Source organism: Octopus sinensis, linkage group LG19, assembly GCF_006345805.1.
Source record: "Octopus sinensis linkage group LG19, ASM634580v1, whole genome shotgun sequence".
NCBI lineage: Eukaryota > Metazoa > Mollusca > Cephalopoda > Octopoda > Octopodidae > Octopus > Octopus sinensis.
In genome coordinates, this window is record NC_043015.1 from 45,724,586 (window position 1) to 45,741,021 (window position 16,436).

Sequence of the window (16,436 nt, forward strand, 5' to 3'; positions counted from 1 at the left end):
TTACAATTTCTTACATGTTTCTCCTTTTTGTAACTACTATTAGCAAATGAAACATGTGTAATGCTGTAAAAAATATCAAACAATATTTCCAGAATTTTCAACTCTAATATGTACCCTAACATCAATACAACAACAACAACTACATACTGGATTGTAATACTGGGATAGCCAGATGTGCTTCAAGAGTACACAATTTGGATTTTTTCCCCTACATGCATCACACACACACACACACACACCACACACACACACATTACAATTTCTTACATGTTTCTCCTTTTTGTAACTACTATTAGCAAATGAAACATGTGTAATGCTGTAAAAAATATCAAACAATATTTCCAGAATTTTCAACTCTAATATGTACCCTAACATCAATACAACAACAACAACTACATACTGGATTGTAATACTGGGATAGCCAGATGTGCTTCAAGAGTACACAATTTGGATTTTTTCCCCTACATGCATCACACACACACACACACACACACACACACTACATTTATTGAAACTGAAACAGAGTTAGTCTTGTGACTCGAGTTTCAATAAAAACCCATATCTTTCTCGACAATAATGAGCATTCCTCTCTCATTCATCCTACTAAAAGCCAATGTATGTTTGTGTGTGTTTATGTGTGTGTTTGTATTTATATATATTCACATTTGCATATGCCTAAGTAATTTTTAAAAAATTTGTTTTTCATTCCAGCTGATATAAAACAACCTCTCACAGTAGACGAGTTGCTGGATTCGTCACTGAAAAAAACAGAGCATTTTAAAGTTAACCCAATTATTATCAAGTCCGAAGGAGACGGCAGTCACGGAAAGAAAAAGTACGAAATCAGCGAAAAGGTTAGGGATGCGACAGAGGAATGCAAAGTTCTTGTGAAACCTTTGGCAGAAGGCAGCTATGTGAAAGTGGAGCCTCCCGATGATGGATTTTACAAAATATCCAAGCCCACCACCACTTCTGCTGCTACTTCTGCTGACAAGAAAGACTCGGAGATCCATAAAATAAATGACGGTTGCCGAGGTCTCAAAATTGTGCTCAAAAAAGATGATGCACAGAATATTAGTGGTGACGACAGCTATGAAATAAAAGAACCACCTGTGGCAAACAAAGATCGCGTCTCTGTAGATACTTCAGCCGTCACGGAAAAGCTGGCTGATAGCGAGCGGGATGAGGAAGCAGAGAAGTCCAAAGATGAAGGTGATAAGAAAGGCATTGTTAGCAAGGTGAAAGAAGAAGATGCTGAAGGAAAAGATGAGTCCAAAGGCATTGACAGGAAGGAGGAGCGCGTTGCCAATGAGGCAAAGGGTGACAAGCTGAAAGAGAAGGATGTAAAGAATGCCGTTGCTAAGGAGGGCAAAGAGGAAATGGCCAAAACAGTTAGTGGAGCAAAAGATGATGCTTTGCAAGTGAAAGAAGCAAAGGGGGAGAGATCGGAAGCGAAGGCAGTTAAAAGCTCAGGAGAGGACAAAAGTGATGCCAGTACAGAGGTGAAAGATGAAAAGGCAGAACAGAAGACAAAAGACAAGGAAGGCAAGATGGGAGGGGATAAGGTACAAGAGAAGAAAGATTCTGTTGAAAGTGAAAGGAAAAGTGAAAAGTTGCAGGATGATAAAGATAAAGAGATTAAAGGCGGGAAGTCAAACGATGACAAAGAAATGAAGATGAAAGGTGAAGAGTTGCAAGAAAAGAAAGATAAAGATAAGAATAAAATAGAGCTGAAAGGTGAGGAGAAGAAGGAGAAAGATGTGACAAAACTTGGTGGTAAAGGAGAAAAGATGCAAGAGGAAAAAGACACGGATAAAACTGAGGTGAAAAGTGAAAAGTCCCAAAAAAAGAAAGAGAAAAGTGAGGACGGGGGTGAAATGTCACGGGATAAAAAAGAAAAAGGGTCTGTTGAAATTAAGGTCAAAGGTGACCAGTCGCAGGAAGGAAAAGATAAGGACGGTAGTAACGTCGAGGTAAAGGATGAAGATTCACAGAGAAACAAAGATAAGGACTCAACTAAAAATGAGGTCAGAGGTGAACTGTCGCAAAGTAAGAAGGATAAAGAGGGTATTGCCGATGAAAGCAAATCGGAGCAGGAGAAGAAAGACAAGCTCGGCATTGAAGCAAAAGCTGAGAAGCGGAAGCTGGCCGGCTCCGAGGAGCCTGGGGTGGAGAGTAAAAGTCGGAGAGAATGTAGTAAAAGCGGGTCTTCTGACTCTAGTACTACAACTTCTATTGGTGGTGGTAGCAGCAGTAGTAGTAGTAGTAGCAGTAGTAGTAGTAGTGGCAGTTCTTCGTCTGCAAAAGTACCTGTCACCATTAATCTTGATTCCGAGGAGAAGCCAATCAACTTTCGCCGAGAAAGTGTTATAAAGATTGGCAAAAGACTTGACAAAGTGACGAACGAGGACGTCCCCCTCTCGAAGAAACCTGGTGACAGCAAGGAGAGCAGTTCAACCACTTCCAAAGAACAGTCGGGTTCTAGTGGAAAGGAATCAAAAGATATCGACCAGTCCAAGCCCGTTGCCCCAATAGATCTGAGTAATAAGAACAGAGACGGTAGTGGAAGCATTGTCAGCTCAAGTTCCAGTTCAAGCCAGTTACTTAAAATTGCGGATAAGCTTCATGCTAAGAATTTGTGCAAACAGAATGAAGGAAAGGATGACAGTAAAGCAGTTGTGAACAGTAGTAAAGAAGTGAGCAAAAAGGCGGAGGGAAAGGATATCGGTAAAGAAGAAAAGAAAGAAAAGCAGGAATCCGGTTCTTTGTCCGATACGAAATCTGTCCAGGAACCATCAAAATCCACAGAGAGTCAGCCACCATCTGATACAAAGCAAAAGCAGCCTACTGAGAAACCTGGTGAGACATCATCTTTGAAATCATCCGGTTCCAGTAGTGATAAGAATGTCAAGGAAAACAAGGAATCCAGTAGTTCCAAGAAGCTTTCCAAAGACACAAGCGAGAAAGATAAGTCGGCCTCTGATGTGAAAAAGGACAGTTCGAAATCTCAAAGTAAACCGAAGTCTGATGAGAGTGGCAGTGATGTTTCTAAGAAGTTAGATGAGAAGAAGTTACAGAAAGGGGATGACACATCAAAGAAAGAGACGAGTGGCGCAGGAGAAGTAAATGTGAAATCCAAGAAAGACGACAACGCATCCGGTTCTTCAAACGACTCAAATATCCGTACTGAATTAAAAACTAGCAAGAAGGGAGAAGAGAAACTGAAGACTAAGGCCGCTGAGGTTCATAGTGACGATGAAGACAGTTCGGAAGTGGTAGACAGTGCCAGCAGTTCAGAAAAGAAAACCTCTTCTGAAGACAAAAATAAAGAGCCTGAAAATAAGGAGAACCTTAAAAGTAGCAGTTCAAAGCAATCCGAGGAGAAAAAAGCGGAGAGCATTCCGAAATCTGAGGGGTCTGCCGAATCATCGAAAGATAAGAAGTCGGTTGTCTCAGAAGTAACCAACCAAAGTAAGGGCACGGAAAAAGATGTATCCGACGAGAAAACCGAGAAGAAAGTTGCTAAAAGGAAGCTGTCTCTAAGTAAGCCAGAGTGTGGAGGAATGGAGTTGGATAATCAACAAGAAGACCCAGTCGACAAACTACAGAAAAGCAGTGATTATTTAGGTGAGGATAACGTGCAGAAGTCTGCATCATCAGCTAAATGTGATAGAACAAACGAGAAATCTAATGCAACTTCTTTGGACGGGGATGCTGGCAAAGAAGAAGAAATGCTACCTGATGATGGTGCAGATGACAAGAACGACTGTACTCGGATGCGTAAAAGGAAAGCATCTGATAAACCACCGATAACGATACCTTCTGCTAAAAATGAAAGGAAAGTAACTCCTGAAGAATCTTGTGTTAATGCTCAGACAAAGGAACATTCTGAGCAGACAACCGAGGAATTAGACACAGCTGTTTCTAAGGCAGAGGCTGATGGCTCTGTAAAAGAGGCTGACAGCTCTGCAAAAGAAGCTGATGGTTCTGTTAAAAAAACTGATGATTCTGCAAAAGATGCTGATAGTTCTGTGAAAGAAGCTGGCAGCGATGCCGAAGAGGGTAATCTTCGGTCGTCTCGTCGACTTCGGGCGAGGAGAAAACAGAGTTACGCTCCCACTCCTGCACCAGAAGCTGAGAAGAAAAAGAAAGGCAAGGAGTCAACAGTGAATGGCAATAGTGGCGCTACTGAAATCGAAGATGCTGCAGATGCGAAACGAACTCGATCTCGGAGGCGAACAGAAGCCGAGTTAGTGTGTACAGATTTAATCATTCCCGATGACGAGAAGCGGACGCGAGGCAAGAAACGTCAAAACAGCCTTCTTGAGGACCTTGCCGGTGCAGAGGAGACCCCTGAAGAAATCGAGCCTAAGAAAGCCAAGAACTCCAAAAGCTTTCGCAAAACTAAATCACGCTTGAAAGACGGAGACGATATGCTGAGTTCGCAGTCGGACAGCGATGATATGCCTTTGAGTAAAGTGACAAAGGGTCGCAAGAATCGTCCCAAAGGTAAAGGACGCAACAAAAATTCTCGGCAGCCACTAACAGTCCTCGAAGATTCAGCTTCAGCTTCTCCTACTAGAAAAAGCACTCGCAACGTTAAGGTAGGTGTTGCAATATTTTTAGCTCTTTTTTTAAATTTAATTTATTTATTTTTTTTTACTTCTTTTTGTCACTGGACTGTGATCAAGCGCAGGAGTGGCTGTGTGGTAAGTAGCTTGTTTACCAACCACATGGTTCCGGGTTCAGTCCCACTGCATGGCACCTTGGGCAAGTGTCTTCTACTATAGCCTTGGGCTGACCAAAGCCTTGTGAATGGATTTGGTAGACGGAAACTGAAAGAAGCCTGTCATATATATATGTATGTATATATATATATATATATGTATGTATATGTATGTATGTATGTATGTATGTATGTATGTATGTATGTATATATATGTATGTATGTATATATATATGTATGTATGTATTTATATATATGTATGTATATATATATATATATATATATGCGTGTGTGTGTTTGTGTGTCTGTGTTTGTCCCCCTAGCATTGCTTGACAACCAATGCTGGTGTGTTTACATCCCCGTTAGCGGTTCGGCAAAAGAGACCGATAGAATAAGTACTGGGCTTACAAAGAATAAGTCCCGGGGTCGATTTGCTTGACTAAAGGCGGTGCTCCAGCATGGCCGTAGTCAAATGACTGAAACAAGTAAAAGAGTATCGTATCTGAGTTTAAAAAAGTTTTTTTCTTGTCAAACTAGGTTCTTGTTCTATTGGTCTCTTTTGCTGAACTGCTAATTTACAGGGACATAAACAAACCAGCACTAGTACTGCTCTCTCTCTCTCTCTCTCTATTTGTATGTGTCAACTTGTATGTGCATGTGTGTTTGTATGAAGTGGGGTGGGTGCTGAAAAGTTCATGACTTTAAGGGTATTGTGAAAGACCTAGTTGGATGCCCAACCCTCCAAGTTCTTTTACAGGGCTTAAAAAACTGAAAAAGGTGTGTGAATCTGAGAGGGGAATATGTTGAATAAAATCATAATTAACTGATCTTCTTGTATTTTCTTTTACCCAAAGCGAAGAACTTTTCAGCTGCTCATCATGTGTGTATGTATATATATATATATATATATATACAAAATTTAAAGGACTGACCACTAAAAGTGGATGGTCAATATGGTAGATATAGACGTCAAAATCGCTATTGTCCACGAAGAATGTGTTCTCAAGAACACATTTGTGGAACACATTCTTCGTGGAAAATAGCGATTTTGACATCTATATCTAGCATATTGACCGTCCACTTTTAGTGGTCAGTCCTTTAAATTTTGTATGTAAAATATATTTTAATCTTCGGATTTTTTTAATATGCTAGGCCACTGGTTTTAATTGATTAATATCAATTTCTACCCTTATTCAATTTTATATATATATCTTTATCTTTTATTAAACTTTTAATACTTTTGATATAAAAATAAATAAATAAATAAATTAATTAATAAATAAAATAATATATAAATATAAAAATATACATATATATTTGTATATATATATAAAATTTATAAAATTTATAAGTTTAAATTATTTAAATAATTTTTTATTTTTAACTTTTATATTTTTAAATTAATTTTATGTATTGGCTTATGTTTTTCACTGTTTGATTTGCCTAATAGTGGTTTTATCTCTAATTTAATATAATATAATATATTATACTATAAAATTGGATTTAATCCTAAATCTAATTTTTCCCTTTAAGTTTGGATTTATTCCCTAATATTATTATTATTATATATATGTATATATATATATATATATATATATATATATATATATATATATATATAAATGGCGGTGCCCCAGCATGGCCACAGCTCATAAGCTGAAACTGGAAAAATCAAAAATCAAAAAAAAAAAATCATGTATATTTATAAACAGATATATGTATACAAATATGAGGGGGTTCTGAAGAGTTCCTGGTTTTAAGTGTATCCTGAATGGCCTAGTTAGAGACCCAACCTTCTGAGTTCTTTTACATGGCTTAGAAAATTTGGCAGACCATTGCAATAAGTGTGTGACTCCGAGAAGGGAATATGTTGAATAAAATCATAATTAACTGATTCTCCTGTATTTTCTTTTATCCAAAGCCAGGAACTTTTCACCACACCCTTGTATATGACTGTATGTTATAAGCTGTTGCATTTCATTTCTGCTGTGACTGAATGTCTTTCATATTCTTCAGAAAAAAGACTACGATGATGGTGACTACGAGGCTTGTCTGACAGGACGGTACTCATCCAACGGGCGTGGCAAGCAAGGGCGAGGTGCCGTTGCAGTTTCAGTCAAGGGCAAGAAGCAGGGCAAGAAGCGCAGCAGCTCCGTCGAGTCCGACAAGTGGGTGTCGGACAAAACGGAGGAAGAAGAGGAAGAAGAAGATGACGACGAGGAAGAGGAGCTGTTCGTTGGAGAACTGCTCCGTAGGAGTACTCGCGTACGCCGTCCGGTTGGTACCAAGAACAAGTTGCTCTGCCTTGGCACTTCCAGCGATGAATGCAAATCGGAAGAGACCAATGAAGACGACACGAGTGACGAAGAGTTCCTGCTACCAAAGGGCAGAAATGCTCGGAGAGCTGCAGCACGATCAGGTCTGTATATGTATGTCTTTTACTCTTTTACTTGTTTCAGTCATTTGACTGCGGCCATGCTGGAGCACCGCCTTTAGTCGAGCAAATCGACCCCGGGACTTATTCTTTGTAAGCCCAGTACTTATTCTATCGGCCCTTTTTTGCCGAACCGCTAAGTGACGGGGACGTAAACACACCAGCATCGGTTGTCAAGCAATGCTAGGGGGACAAACATACACACACAAACACACACATACACACACACACACACACACACACACACACACACACATATATATATATATATATATATATATATATATATACGACAGGCTTCTTTTAGTTTCCGTCTACTAAATCCACTCACAAGGCATTGGTTGGCCCGGGGCTATAGCAGAAGACACTTGCCCAAGATACCACGCAGTGGGACTGAACCCATAACCATGTGGTTGGTTAGCGAGCTACTTACCACTCAGCCACTCCTGCGCCTATGTGTATATATATATGTATATATGTGTGTGTGTGTGTATCATCATCATCGTTGTTTAACGTCCGCTTTCCATGTTGGTATGGGTTGGACAGTTTGACTGAGGGCTGGCAAGCCAGGAGGCTGCATCAGGCTCCAATCCGATCTGGCAAAGTTTCTACAGCTGGATGCCCTTCCTAATGTTAACCACACCGAGAGTGTAATGGGTGCTCTTTACGTGCCACTGGCACAAGGGCTAGTCAGGCAGTACTGGCATTGACCATGCTTGAATTTGTGCCTTTTACGTGCCACCGGCATGGGAGCTAGTTAGCTGGCACTGCACTGCTATTGGCCACGATGACTTCACTTGCCTCGACAGGTCTTTGCAAGCGCAGTTTATTGCCCAATGATTGGAGGGTACTCTTAAATGGGCTGGTTATGCTGTACTGGCACAGGTGACAGTTACAGTCTCACTTGGCTTGCTACAGCGTATTTCCAAAGGTCTCGGTCACTTGTCATCGCCTTGGTGAGGCCCAACGTTCAAAGGTCATGCTTCACCATCTCATCCCAGGTCTTCCTGGGTCTACCTCTTCCACATGTTCCCTCTACAGCTAGGGTGTGACACTTTTTCATACAGCTGTTTTCATCCATGTGCACCACATGACCATACCAGCGCAGTCGTCTAGCAACACCACATCTGATGCCTCTTAGGTCCAACTTTTCTCTCAAGGCACTTACACTCTGTTGTGTATGCACACTGACATTACACATCCAGCGGAGCATACCAGCTTCATTCCTTGCATGCTTATGCATGTCATCAGCAGCCAAGTTTCACTGCCATGTAGCAGGGCTGTTCGCAGACATGCGTCATACAGTCTACCTTTTACTCTGAGTGAGAGGCCCTTTGTCACCAGCAGAGGTAGGAGCTCTCTGACTTTGCCCAAGCTATTCTTATTCTAGCAGCTACACTCACAGAGCATCAACCCTCGCTACTGACTTGGTCACCTAGGTAACAGAAGCTATCAACTACTTGTAGTTTTTTCCCCCCTGGAATGTGACAGAAGCTGTTATCTGCACATTTTCAGTGTTTATTGGCCGTGAGCATTTGCCACACACAAAGTCTATCTTCCCAGTTAGCGTTCCTTTGATATTGCTGTACCTCTTATGTGTCCATAGCTTACACTGGGTACAGCTTATGGAGTTTCTACCTACGCCTTATATATACATACATACATAAATATATATATATATCATCATCTTCATAATTTAATATTCACCTTTCACAGAGTGGCAAGCTGGCCAAATTGTTAGCATGCCAGGCAAAATGCTTAGTGGTATTTCATCTGTCCTCACATTCTGGGTTCAAATTCCGCTGAAGTCTACTTTGCTTTTATACTTTTGGGCTTGATAAAATAACTACCAGTTGACCTCTGGGGTTGATATCATTGACATACACCTTCCCCGAAATTGCTGGCCTTGTGCCTACATGTGAAACCAATTGTCATCTTTCATAGGTTGGCAAGCAGCAGAATCATTAGCATGCCGGGCAAAATGCTTAGCGGCCATTTCATGTCTTCGCATTCAAAGTTCAAATTCTGTTGAGGATGACCTTGCTTTTATCCTTTCGGGGTCAATAAAATTAGTATGAGTTGCTGTAATTGACTTACCCCACTCCCCTGAAATTGCAGGCCTTGTGCCAAAATGCAAAACCAATATTCATAGGGTGGTGAGCTGGCAGAATTGTTAGCATGCCAGGCAAAAGGCTTAGCGGCATTTTATCCGTCTTGACACTCTGAGTTCAAATTCCACTGAGGTCATCTTTTGCCTTTCATCCTTTTGCGTTCGATAAAATTGGTACCAATTGAATACTGAGGTCAATGTGACTTCCCCCAAACTTACTGGCGTTGTGTCAAAGTGTATGAAAAAAAAAGGTGGGGGGGGATGTACCAACAACTACATAAACACCACAATAACAATGAATATAATTGTTCAGAATTTCATATATTCTCAGGTGCTAAAGAAGCTGAAAAGGTAGAAGATACCGAAAACGATAAACCTTGTTCCAAATGTCAGCAATTTGACCGACCAGAAACGGTAAGATTTTATCCTGAATTTTTTTTCCCTTTTTAATTAAAAAAAAAGAAAATTTTTTTTGTTGGTGTCATTCACCTCCAATCAAATAGATTAGAATTATAGGTAATTTGACATTTCGGTTATTATTCATTTCATTGGAAAGTTTGTGGAAACTGTGTGAACCAAATGCATCTGTTCCTATGAACTTTGAATTCAAATCTGAAGTCGATAAAAAAAACAAAACACTGTGTACATGAAACAGAATACTATGCAACAAGTACTATGAGCCCAGTAGTTATTAAGCAGGATGCTGGATTTATATGAGGTTATCTTTTCTTAGATGTGAAGGCGTATGGCTCAGTGGTTAGAGCAGCATTTCTCAACCGGCGTTCCCCAGAACCCTAGGGTTCCACAAAAGATTCCTAGGGTTCCGCAAGAAAGAGTGAGATCAGCTAATGCTAATTTCATCCTTGTAATATTACTATACATGCACAACATATTATTGGTTATTGTAATATAGACGTCATCCTATCTAACCTATTATGTTGTGAAAAAATATAACAACCACACCATATATATATATATATATATATATATATATATATATATTGTACAGGTAACCGAAGAGATGGTGTTGCGGATTTCCACCTCGGCATCCGAAACTCAGAGTTTTATCTTGGCTACTGAATAATTGTCATATTATTGTCACATTATTTTACAGATAAATTTCCTCTATTTACATAATATTGAGGTCTCTTTCTTTCTTTTGTTATCTTACCGTTTTTACCAATATATATATATATATATGATATTTACCCATGAACTATGAAGAAAAAATATGAGAAAGATATATAGTGTATAATTTTTTTTTTGTGCAGGGGTTCCTCGAGACATGTAATTTATTTTAAGGGTTACACAATGGTAAAAAGATTGAGAAACACTGGGTTAGGGTGTGAGGCTCACAATAATGAGGTAGTGAATTCGATTTGCAGACTGGGCTGTGCATTGTGTTCTTGAGCAAGACACTTTATTTCATGTCGCTCCAGTTCACTCAGCTGTAGAAATGAGTTGGGGCTTCACTGGTTCCAAGCTGTATCGGTCTTTGCCTTTCCCTTGGATAACATTGGTGGCATGGAGATTGGAAGCTGGTATGCACGGGCGACTACTGCTCTTCCATAAACAATCTTGTCCAGACTTGTTCCTCAGAGGGGAACTTTCTTGGTGCAATCCCACAGTCATTCCTTTATCTTAGATGAACAGTTAAAGAGATGAAGGGTTTCATCTGTCCTGGGTCCATTGGGGTGTCCGAGTGACTTTCTTCACTGCAAGGAACGACTTAATTGCTCTGTCACAAGTTTTCATATTTCCTCTTCTGCCTCTTTTCTAGATCCTGCTCTGCGACAAGTGTGATGCTGGTTATCACACTCTCTGCATCCACCCTCCACTGTTTGTCATTCCTGAAGGAGACTGGTTCTGTCCACCTTGTGAGCATGTAAGTATATTAAAAAAAAAATTTTGTTGTGTTCCTTTTTTCAATTTCTTAATTTTTTTTTTTTCATCTTGCTTGACCTTAAATTGGGAATCAAGCTATTAAAGATTCTTGGATGTGTGTGTGTGTGTGTGTGAGAGAGAGAGAGAGAGACCACAGGAACAGTTGTGTCAGCAAAAGAATGTTTGCCTATACAGAAAGAGGCATTGATTGATGTTTTCAAATGGATCATCAATGGACATGAACTTAATGAATTTGTTAATTACTTGACAGTGTCACTGGTTTAACCCTTTCATTACCGCATTTATTTTGAGATGCTCTGTGTTTCTTTCAATTATTTTAGACGTAACAAAGAATTTAGTAAAATAACTTCATTATCATTAAGCTAGTGTTAGGAACATAAATTGTGACTAAGGTTTGGTGGAAGATTTTAATTCAAAATTTATGAAAACAAGACATTTGTACTACAGAGCCAGAGCCGGTTTCAGCCAGGTTAGTAACGAAAGGGTTAAAAGATAAGTTTTAAACCTTTAAAGTTGTATTTGAAAACGAAAGAAAGAAAAGAAAAAAAAAAATACGACAATCTTTTTGTCATTTTTGTTTTTAAAACTTCCTGTTGGATGTTTATTGATTAAAAAAAAAAAAAAGTATTTTTATTCTTTTCATATTCAGACATTATTTCACAGTCAGATTTGTATCTATTATTGTTTACACATATGTGCAGTATAGAGAATATAGAGTTATGGGCCTTGCCCAGTGTTCAAAACGAAAGTAACGTTTTTAATTTCTTTTTTTTTTACTTACTTGACTGATACTAATGGTCCAGCACTTTATTTTTACAAATATTGTTACTTCATACATATCTGATGGTCTATATCCTCAGACTTTGCCTTGTGAGTGGATTTGGTAGATGGAAACTGAAAGAAGCTTGTTGTATATCTGTGTGTGTCTGTGTTTAGTCTGCACCCTTGTTTTTGACATTATATGATATTACAAACAAGCATCATCATCATATAAATGATGTTTCCAGTCTTCTGCAGAAAAACATATCTGGTCATGGAAAATATTACCTTGCTCAAAAAATAGGTGAGGGTTGGCAACAGGAAGGGCATCCAGCTGTAGAACTCGTGCCTCAGCAAATTCCACCTGACTCATGCAAGCATGTAAATGTGGACGTTAAATGATGATATGTCTCTCTTTATATCTATCCACATGCACATGTAGCATGTACACTTATTGGTTTTGAAGAAAGACAGCATGTTTTTCTCAGAGATACTCTTTTACTTGTTTCAGTCATTTGACTGCGGCCATGCACCGGCTTTAGTCGAACAAATCAACCCCGGGACTTGTTCTTTGTAAGCCTAGTACTTATTCTATCGGTCTCTTTTGCTGAACCGCTAAGTTACGGGGACATAAGCACACCAGCATCGGTTGTCAAATGTTGTTTTGGGGACAAACACAGACACACAAACATATACACATACATATATATATATATACATACACGACAGGCTTCCTTCAGTTACCGTCTTCCAAATCCACTCACAAGGCTTTGGTCGGCCCGATGCTATAGTAGAAGACACTTGCCCAAGGTGTCACACAGTGGGACTGAACCCGGAACCATGTGGTTCCTAAGCAAGCTTCTTACCACACAGCCACTCTTGCACTTAGTGATTTAATACTAGTGATTTAGTTTTCAATCGAAATCATCTCCCTTTGGTATTGGAAACTGGGATGTCGCTGTCATTGCTGTTTAGTTCTCTCCCCTCAAGTCAGCTTTGATTGATCAGACGCACGTTGAAAGGCATTCTTGCTGTTACCATCTTAGACCTTATGCAAACAAAGTGTGTCTGAGACCCCATTATCCTGTGTGTCCTTCCTTTCTTTTTCAAGACTGTTGGATGTGATTTTATTTTAGGGAGATCTGGCTGCTATTTCTACCCGACCTGGTGGCCTATCCTTCCTACATATGTTAAATGCATAAATTCCTTACACTTGAATACAGTTCTTTTATATATTTTTTTTTTGCCTTTTTTTTTTCTTAGAAAATGTTATTAGAAAAACTGATGACTAATCTGCAAGAACTTGATCTCCAGTTAAAGAAAAGGGAAAGATTAATGAAGAGGTAAGTGATTATTGTTATTACGTTGTTGATATTGTTGTGTCGTTGTTTAACCCTAGGCCAAGCGGTGATAATGTCATTCGCCCTGTTAGTAAATCATCTGCTGATTTACATATTTGAACAATACGTGTTGGATAACAGATCCCAAGCTTGAGATACAAGTCAAGGGTTCATGGCAGCAGAAAGAGTGTCATGCCTCAATAATATATTCGTCTAACACATGCTAACATGGAAAAACAAATGAATGGTGGCTGTTGTTGCTGTTTGTTTGTTTGTTGAGCGAAGCGGTCTTCGTCCCTACCCTCTTCTCCTTAGAGCTCGCAAGATCACGCCTCAGGATTGTCTGTAGTGGGAGAAGTCCGAAACGTGGTCCTTTGCTATTCGTAAGACCCGCAGAAGAGAAAGCAGGTCAACCCCCCGACACTGAGAGCATCGACGGATGGATGAATGCACATCCAGGCTCAGCGGTTGCATAGGAAGTCGGGAACAAGAAACAGGAAGAAAGAGTGAGAGAAAGTTGGAGCGAAAGAGTACAACATGGGTCGCCCTGCCCTGCCGGAGCCTCGTGGAACTTTAGGTGTTTTCGCTCAATAAACACGCACAATCGAAACCGCGATCCTCCAACCGCGGGTCCGCTGCCCTAACAACTGGGTCATTGCACCTCTACTGTTGTTGCTGTTGTAGCAGCCAGTAGCAACATGCTGGGCAAAATATGCTTAGCATCGTATTTCTTGTGGAACTTTATGTTCTGAGTTCAAATCTTGCCATGGTCAGCTTTGCTTTTTATCTTGTCAGGGTTGATAAAATAAGTACCAGTTGAGCACTGGGGTCAATGAAATCAAACTAGCCCCCTCGCACCAAATTTCAGGCCTTATGCCTGTAATAGAAAGGATTATTATTATTATTATTATATTTCTGATAAAGATTGATGTAACTCTGAAGAACACAGATTCTTGGTCAAAATATCGTTCAAACCGTTAAACAACAATCTATTACAAATCACATCAATCTCTTTTTATTGTCTTCTTCTTCTTCTAGTACTACTACTACTACTACTACTACTACTACTACTACTACTATTTTTATTATTAGTATTATTATTATTAGTATTATTATTATTAGTAGTAGTATGTGGGGAGTTGGCAGAATCGTTAGCATGCCGGGTGAATTGCTTAGCGGTCTTTTGTATGCTGCAACGTTCTGAGTTCAAATTCCGCTGAGGTCAGCTTCACCTTTTATCCTTTTGGGGTTGATAAAATAAGTACCAGTTGAACACTGGGGTCGATGTAATTGACTTATCCCCTCCTCCATAATTGCTGCCCTTGTGGCAAAATTTGAAACCATTATTATTATTATTATTATTGGTGTTAGGAAGGGCATCCAGCCTTAGAAACATTGCCAGATCAGACTGGGCCTGGTGCAGCCTTCTGGCTTCCCAGACCCCAGTTGAACTGTCCAATCTATGCTAGCATGGAAAGCGGACGCTAAATGATGATGATGATGATTATTATTATTATTAATTATTATTATCAAAGTGACACTGAGGTACAACTATATGAAGCCCAATATACCCACCATGACTACCTGTCTGATTAGGGTACATCAGGCATATGTATTACAACCGCATGTGTGCAACAGGGTGACCTCATATCAAGCTTAACAGTGTGTGATCATGCAGGTATGGCTGAGTTAGAATTTTCTTCCCTGGATAAAGGTTGTTTATGGATGATAAACAAAACACCCACGTTCCAGAGATGAATTATTCAAACCCCCAAAGAATCCTTCTTAGTATGTGGCTATGATGCTCCTCAACTAAATTATGTTATAGGGACCTAAACAAAATAACATCAGTTATCAAATAGAGGTGGGGGACAAATATAAGTTAAGTTAATTTTTTGGCTCAAAAAGCAAAAAGCAAAAAGCAAGGCCATGTAGGGGGACATGGAGTTATGTACAGGGGTGTTCATGCAAAGAGTTCAGGCCATTTCTGATCAAGAGAGGCTTTGAACTGAGTGGTCGTCGGCATCTTCACTATCTCATCCGGCAGCTTATTCCACGGATATGCAACCCGGACGGAGAAAGCCCCTCTCCTTTGATTGAGATGAAATCGTCGCAGATAGAGCTTTTTGGAGTGACCCCGCAGCCTACGCTCTGGAGCAAGAGTGAAGAACATCTCTTTCGAGAGGTTACACTTTCCGCTTATGATGTTGTGAGCGAGAATGAGATCACCACGGCGGCGGCGTTTTTCTAGAGAATGAAGGTCACACATACACACACAGCAGCTTCTTGCAATTTCTGCTTACTAAAAGCACACACAAGGCTTTGATTGGCCCGAAGCTATAATAGAAGACACTTGCTCAAGGTGCTGTGCAGTGTAACTGAACCCAGAACCATGTAGTATGGAAGCAGACTTCTTACCACACACCTAGACCTGCACCTACTTTCTCAAGTTTCATATGAAAAAGAAAATGTGGGTGGAAATGGAAGGTTCTGCTTCCTAGCAAATTTGTTGAAAGGTGGTTGAGAGCAGTGAGCATGGACTGGAGCAACAGGCTGGCTCAGAGCCTGTCCCTGTCGATTGGTGGACAATTGTGGGTGGGTGGAGATGGAGGAGCACTTATCTTTAGTGGTCAGAGTTACCAGGTTTTGCGGGACTTCCACAAGAAAACCCTTGAAGATCTGCCTTCTTTTTGAGAATTTCCTTAACTCTTTCCTTTTTTTTTTACTCTCTTTTTATGTTTTATTCTGTACTGTCCTTGGTATCTTTTGTCAACCATTGTGGTACATTATCATCATCATCATCATTAGTCATATTGTGTTTTGCTTCAGTGAGTATGAAATGAAATGTCTCACAGTTTCTGTGGATTTACGTATTTGATTTTGGTTTATTTACTCCATCCGATTGTGGGCGTTGCCAGCCTGGCCTGGCCTCCGTGCCGGTGGCACGTAAAAAGCACCATCCGATCGTGGCCGTTTGCCAGCCTCGCCTGGCCTCCATGCCGGTGGCACGTAAAAAGCACCATCCGATCGTGGCCGTTTGCCAGACTCGTCTGGCACCTGTGCCAGGTGGCACGTAAAAAGCACCGACTACACTCACGGAGTGGTTGGCGTTAGGAAGGGCATCCAGCTGTAGAAACATTGCCAGATCAGACTGGGCCTGGT

General features: G+C 40.2%; 1 protein-coding gene across 6 annotated transcripts in view; it reads left to right on the plus strand.

Annotated features, from left to right (window-relative positions):
• The window catches only part of LOC115222169 (microtubule-associated protein futsch), a 96,247-nt gene that overhangs the window by 52,821 nt on the left and 26,990 nt on the right, over positions 1–16,436 (plus strand). For 5 of the 6 annotated variants that reach the window (XM_036511436.1, XM_036511438.1, XM_036511439.1 and 2 more), the window contains exons 7-11: positions 712–4,604; positions 6,743–7,145; positions 9,584–9,684; positions 11,051–11,155; positions 13,198–13,277. In XM_036511436.1, coding sequence (XP_036367329.1) covers positions 712–4,604; positions 6,743–7,145; positions 9,584–9,684; positions 11,051–11,155; positions 13,198–13,277 — 4,582 coding nt within the window. The remainder of the gene's footprint in view (positions 1–711; positions 4,605–6,742; positions 7,146–9,583; positions 9,685–11,050; positions 11,156–13,197; positions 13,278–16,436) is intronic. The other variant, XM_036511437.1, reaches the window with a different exon arrangement.